General features: G+C 35.6%; 1 protein-coding gene across 2 annotated transcripts; it reads right to left on the bottom strand.

Moving 5' to 3' along the window:
* Positions 1–1958: 1958 nt before the first annotated feature.
* LOC125252581 (sialoadhesin-like) lies at positions 1959–5964 on the bottom strand. Of its 2 annotated transcripts, none has more exons than XR_007181247.1 (8): positions 5732–5964; positions 3955–4302; positions 3659–3883; positions 3222–3548; positions 2942–3063; positions 2664–2754; positions 2521–2573; positions 1959–2433 (listed from the first exon to the last, which is right to left on the bottom strand). XR_007181247.1 is itself a non-coding variant. In XM_048166008.1 (8 exons), the coding sequence occupies exons 1-7, from the start codon at positions 5877–5879 to the stop codon at positions 2534–2536; spliced, it is 1389 nt and encodes a 462-aa protein (XP_048021965.1). In that variant the 5' UTR covers positions 5880–5964; the 3' UTR covers positions 1959–2433; positions 2521–2533. The 2 variants fall into 2 exon arrangements, 1 of the variants encoding a protein (XP_048021965.1); XM_048166008.1 differs by having other exon boundaries at positions 2854–3063.
* Between the last annotated feature and the right edge of the window lie 708 nt (positions 5965–6672).

Below are 6672 nucleotides of genomic sequence, written 5' to 3'. Positions count from 1 at the left end.
AAAATGTCCCAGATTACCCGAATTCACCCTAACAACAAAATGAAATCTACTCACTTTCAAAATAGTTACTATTAGAATTTGGACAAAAGAAAAACTAAATATGGTAACAAAAAAAGGTGTGGTTTTGTTGATTCAGGGGTAAAAGAAAAGAGAAAAAGAGGAAGCAGAAAAGCAGAAGTGAGAGTCTGGTTATGAATTTTGAAGCAGCGTTTGGAGAAGTCAGAAGGGCAAGCGAGGCCGTTGAGTCATGAAGATGCTCTGTTGAATTATTTGTGTGTGGATAAGGTCCGAATGTCTGCGTTGTGGAATAATGGCGTGTGGACGCCAGGCCCGGCTCCAGCTTTGAGATGTAGGGTGGGCCAAGTGAAATTCCTGGTGGGCCCAGAGTTTTGACATTATTTTATTTTTTCCCCATAACTAAACTTTATTTTATAACAAAAGAGGCAGGTCTTGAAAGGGACTCCCTATATTTAAAGGGCTCAACACAAAGGAGCTTTTCTACATCTTCATTCTGGTTTAGATTTCTTATTTGCCCTGCAAAAATGATCACTGGCCCCATCACAAAAAAAAAAAAAAAAAAAAAAAGTATGTAAGAAAAAATGATGAGGACTTTGAAGATCTTGATGAAGTTTATTGCAGTGTAGCAGTGACAAAGTACACATAGCACCTTGGGATCATTGGAGTCGGAATGAACCCAGAACATCCAAATCTCAAACCTTTTATCCTGTTACAGTTTACCACTCTTCATGTAAATGTAGTTTCTCATGTTTTACCAGCTGTGGTCTGTATGTTAATAAGTTGTGACACCTCATTGTCTGAGATGGTTCTCTGTGTCCCACACCCATTCCCATTCTACAATTGATGACCATTTGATCAGGATGTGATCAACCTAAATGATAAACAATATACCAGTTGCCTTTCTTCATCTCTACTATAATTAAGCCATTTTGGGGATGAGCTCATTCTAAAATATACTTTGGAGTGGAATCTGGGTTGAGGCAGACTACAATTTATTACAAGTATTAGTATTTAAATAAATATAAAGACAAACAGACAGTAATAAAACAGGAACAAATAAACAAATTACAATGGCACAAATAAACACAATCAGGGCAGGACTTAGAGGGCTGGAGTTTATGTTTGGGCCATACTTACGCTACAAATGTATAGTTGCTGATGCACTGAAAATCTCTTTATCTAAAATGTTTTTAGAGAACTCTAATGAAATAAGTTCATAATGATAATATACTCACATTATTAGCATATAATAAATATTAGTTTGTGAATTTAAATGGCAGTTGGACAATTTGAGGCAGTCGGTTTTTGTGAATGAAAAGGAGTAACGAGTTTTAATTATAGTTCATGGTATCTTTACAGTAACTTACAGTAGATTACAGTAAATAACTGTACAATCAACAGTGTTACCAGTATTTTACTGTAAAAAAAACCTGGCAAGGTCTAACAGTGTACTGTATAGACTATACAGCAATTCTATATAAAACAATAGTGGATTTAACATTAAAATTTTACAGTGTAATGTAGCCTTCTGCCTTTAAATACTTTGGTCATTTCAAGAATAATTTATGCAATTTTATATTATTTAAAAAAAATTAAAAGAGCAGTTCATGTCTATCTTTATATTGTTCAACTGAGGTTGATATGGGATTTAGAAAGTTATTAATAAGTAATGGAATAGTTCTTAGAAAGAGTAATTAGTACAGTAATGTAATTACACTGTTGAGGATGTACTTTGTAGCTAGTAATTAATTACTTTTTTAGAGTAACTTACCCAATTATGTTATGGGTTTTTTTGTTTTGTTTTTCCATAAGGGTTATCAGAAAATAAAAATTGTTTGTCAGTTTATTTAAACTGTCTGGCGCCCAATCTGAATAATGTAATTTTGGGGTAAACCACCGTTACAGCTCACAAACCTATGACTTTAGGCCAAATGAACTAGTTATAGGGCAGATTTATATATTTATTTATGACCAGAAGGTGGCACTGTCTTCACAGTTAAGCACAGATCAATTGCTTTCCACAATAATACAATTGTTTTCCACATTAACAGGCATCATTACTGTGGTTAAAGTTCTTCTATTGAAATATAAAATATGAAATCTGTGCTAATACAAGAATAAAGAAATCATGACGGAAAAAAAAGACGGAACATAAGCACCCATTATAAAGATGGATTCATTAACAATCTTTATAGGAGGAGGAAAGGAATGGATGGCTAAAACCTGGACAGTAGTTTAACTGTAGTTTTGTTTGATTATGCAGATTGAGCAGTGATTGAAAAGTCACTGTATATGACATCACTGTATCACTGATGTTGACAGTTCTGACTGTTGCTAGGTGATGATCTCACAGTGACATCACTCCACCAGCTCTGATGGACAGACAGCAGATGAACAGATGTGGGACATCAGAGTCTGAGACAGACAAATAGAAAGACATTATATACATTTGTGTATTATTGTATGTCTTAAGCATAAACATATATAAAAATAATTCCTCACCTTCAATTTGTTTTTAGTTTGTTTTTGAGGGTAGACGAATTCTGATGAAAAACCTGTTGAATCATAATTCACATTCTTATCATCTGAATTAATTTCATTAACTGAACGTCATGCAGTTGAATTTCCCTGGATGTTTTACTCACCACATCCACAGAGCTGCTATTAGGAGAAACTGAGGTAAAAACACCAGCAGAATGACTGTATAATGGCTGAACGCTGTGCTGTCCACTGGATCTTCACAACACAAAGAAGTGAATCATGACTATGAGAGAAACCATCTGAATTCAGCGATCATTTCACACTGAATCACATGTATCATGAGAGATGTGTTACCTCCTACAGCACAGGAATACTCTTGAAGCTCTTCATCGCTGACTGAGTCCAGGTACAGCTTGTTGTCTTTAGTGAATCCATCCGTTACCTGCCGTCCGTTCTTGTACCAGATGTAAGTGTGTTTGTCGCTCAGAGTGCATTTAGTTGAACAGCTTAATATCACTTCCTGTCCCTCTGATATAATGTCTGGACTGCTTGTCACCATCGTATCTGAAACCAGAACTGTATTACTTCAAGCTGGTCCTAACATTGATTTTGACTGACATGGAAAATAAAACTTTATAAACTGAAGTCATAGTCTTTGTCTGTGAACAGTTTGCTGACATCAGTGTCATTAAAATCTTATCAAATTCATCATCATCAGTTACCTGTAACAGTAAGAATGACTCCAGGTGTTCCAGAGTATTTTCCTCTTGTTGTGTCAGTGATGATCCTGAATCGATGTTCTCCAGAGTCGCTGATCTTAAGCTCTTTGATTCTCAGTGTGTTCCCCACATACTCCACACGACCAGCAAACTGACGCTCCTCACGCAGATCCTTGAAGTCACCAGACTGAACGTAATGCCAGAATGTTTCATTTACAGTATGACCAGAGGGATGTGAGTATGTGCAGGAAATGTCTACTGTTGATCCCATCAAAGCACAGACTCTTCTAGAGGTGTAAGTCACATCCCAGCAGCGATCCTTAGAAACACCTGAAAGAGTCGGAGATTAACATGTAAAACTCACACTTACTTTAAAATTTGTGTAAATTTACACATGGATGAACAAAGTTCCATCACTGTTTGTATTATTTGACACTCACACAGAGAAGAGAAATGATGTGTTTGATCAAGAGCACAGGAGAGGCTGCCAAGATCTCTGTTCAGTGACAGATATATGTTGCGAGAGCTTGTACTTGTGAAATACTGTCCATCCTTCATCCAGTAATAATAATACCAATCTCCAGAGGTGCAGGAAGAATCACAGGTCAGTTTTACTCTCTGATCTCTCCGGTCTGTAGTTGCAGGATTCATCCTCACCTGCAGGTCTGAATTAAAGTAAAAATTAAGAAATGCTTCATCACATGACAAATAAAAACAGCTGAATTGACAGTTTCACCTGTGACTGTTAGATTGACAGCGACTGAGCCGAGACGTTTAATTCCATCCTTCATGATGAACATGAGCTGATATTCTCCAGAGTCTCTCTCTCTCAGGTCTGAAATTATGAGCTCTGAATGGTAACTACCAATGATTGGCTTTACTCTTCCTGAGTAGTCTGAGTCTAAAGTCAAATCTTCAGGTTCGCTGTTATTTCTCCAGTTTGGACTTTGTTTTTGGCTGAACCAGAACACAGTTTTGATGTTGACGTAGGAGTAAGAGCACTTCAGTGTCACCTGAGACCCCTTCACAGCACAAATACTCTCTTGGCTACAGGTCACAGGCTGGAGGTCCAGTGTCAGAGAGCCTGAACAAGAAAACTTTGCCATTATTGAGAGGTACTTCAGTCCAGAAGTTCATTTAATTTGAATATTATGAAGATAAACAGATTTGGCTTGCTAACTGAGCTATTAAATAAGTCTCATCTGGGAACAAACATTCAGAATTAAAAAAGACAAACTGGAAATGCAGTGGCTGCCACCACAACCACAAGCTTTAAAAACAGTGAGTTGAATGCGCATGAAAGAACTGTCACAGTAGTGAGGCAAGCAGTTTATATACTATTGTGTAATGATTGACGGCATTGGATGAACTAGCTCCGAACCTTTTAGAATGGGATTATGAATTTTTTTGGAATAACTTATTTTCCGTACAAGTTTACAGTAACAACAGTTTGGATGGAAAGAGTGAGGACTCAAAGGTGCAGATGATGGGCTTTTATTAAGAAATAAACAAAACACAAACCAAAACTACCCCAAGGAGGAACACATAAACAGCAAGACTTGACTTGACTTGACTAAATATCTGCAAACATATTGGGGTATTTTCATGCTTTATTAAAGTGAAAATCTTACATATTGCATCTTTAAAATGCTGCTGGATGAAGTACACAAATAAAGTACTTGAAAAAAAAAGTACAGATACCCTAATAAATTATTACTTCAAGAAGGTATTAAGTACTCCTTTTCAATTTTACTTGAGTAAAAGTACAAAAGTATTTGATTTTCAATGTACTTAAGTATTAAAAGTAAAAAGTACTGATTGATGAATGTTAATTTTTCATTTTTATATACTCCAACCTATTGCTCAAAAGATGTGGGGGGTATAATGTACTAGACACACAGTCTGACATTATGAATTATCAAGAAGCCAGCACTAATCAATAAGGAAGATTACGCACACACTTAATATGTATTCATCTGCAAGAAATAGCTTTATTTTATTACCATTTGATACACTGAACTCTACTGATCATTCTGATAAATAATGATAAAATATTATTGTGAATAAAATATTATAATGATAAAATATAGTATATAAAAATGAAGAAAAAAAGTGTGTTGACAAATATAAACATACAATATAAAAACAAAATGTGTTAACATTTTAAGAAGAACGCTATTCAAACATTGTATCATTTGAAACTGCTACTGCAGTGGGGAAGATGCACAGGCATTCATTTGCATTATTTAACATTGTTTAGTTTAAAACCTTCGCTGATCAGATGGCCATACACAAATGTGTAGATTCAAGCATTTCATACAATGAGCTTAAACAGCTCACCCTTTTACAGCATATATGACTGCAGTCCAATGACACTGCATAAAGTACAAGCATAAACAAGTAAGAAGTACTGTAATTCTCTTCCATGGAAATGTGTAGTGAAATGCTTCATGCATTTTAATTAATTTGGCAAACAACAAATCTAATCTGATTGCACACAATAATACTCTTACCTGGAAAGTGCAGCAGTATGATAAGTAAAGGTCTGAACGCCATGCTCTCAGTCTGCATAAATTTAGTACAACACAAGGCACAAAACAATATTGCTTGTCCTGGAGAACAAAGAAAAGAAAAGAAACATCTATTGGATTGTAGATTCATTAATCTGTTACTATAATCTGTAACGTTCTGAATCTTGAGTGCATAAAGTCATGTGTTAATGGAAAGTGTTGTAAATGAGACAAATTCAGAAATTATTTCCTTCCCTTTTCTCCTGAAGATGATTTGGGGAAAACCAATATATGACACATTAATAAACCCTTACAGATATTTCACCACCTCTAACTGATGTTGACCCTGATTTAACCCTGAACCTCCTGCCCACCAGAGGCAGTATTGGTGAAAGTTACTTTTAAAAATAATGTGGTACAATAAAACTTTTTTTTTACTCCCTAAAAAAGTAACTAATTGTATTAGTTACTTTTTATGGAAAGTAATATGTCACTGTACTTTTGCATTACTTTTCTCTCCTAGAATGGGCTTGCTTGTTTTTGTAAAAAAACAAAAAAAACAAAAAAAACCCCATAAGTTCTACTATTGGCAAATGTAAAGCCCCTTTCAAAAAACAAAAGTAAAGTATATAATAAGCCTCGGACTGAAGGAAATGCAAATTCACGCCTGTACAGTAGAGGGTGCAGATCAAACAAACCTTCAGCTGTGCTGCCATTCTGAATTGCAGAAGAATTTGTCTCAGAAGAAAGATCACGAGGACCAGGCCTGGATATTATTTTATGTTTTATTATGTTTGTGTGGTCGGCAGATGTCCGTGAGGGTCTGCCGGCATTACTTTCGTTTTGTTCTTTGTTTATTTTGGTATTAAAGTTTATTAAATGTTCGCCGGTTCCCGCCTCCTTCTTCCCGTATATATGAACTGTGTTACATTGGTGCCGAAACC

The sequence above is a fragment of the Megalobrama amblycephala genome, linkage group LG2, assembly GCF_018812025.1.
Source record: "Megalobrama amblycephala isolate DHTTF-2021 linkage group LG2, ASM1881202v1, whole genome shotgun sequence".
NCBI lineage: Eukaryota > Metazoa > Chordata > Actinopteri > Cypriniformes > Xenocyprididae > Megalobrama > Megalobrama amblycephala.
Note: the sequence above shows the minus strand (reverse complement) of the source record. Positions and strands in the feature narration are given on the sequence as shown.

Excerpts from the sequence above, each read along its gene's own strand:
- LOC125252581 (XM_048166008.1), bottom strand. The coding sequence starts at position 5,879 with ATGAATCTACAATCCAATAGATGTTTCTTTTCTTTTCTTTGTTCTCCA. Across the intron at positions 4,303-5,731 it reads CATACTGCTGCACTTTCCAG|GCTCTCTGACACTGGACCTC; the intron begins GTAAGAGTATTA and ends TTTCTTGTTCAG. Across the intron at positions 3,549-3,658 it reads ACATCATTTCTCTTCTCTGT|GTGTTTCTAAGGATCGCTGC; the intron begins GTGAGTGTCAAA and ends CGACTCTTTCAG.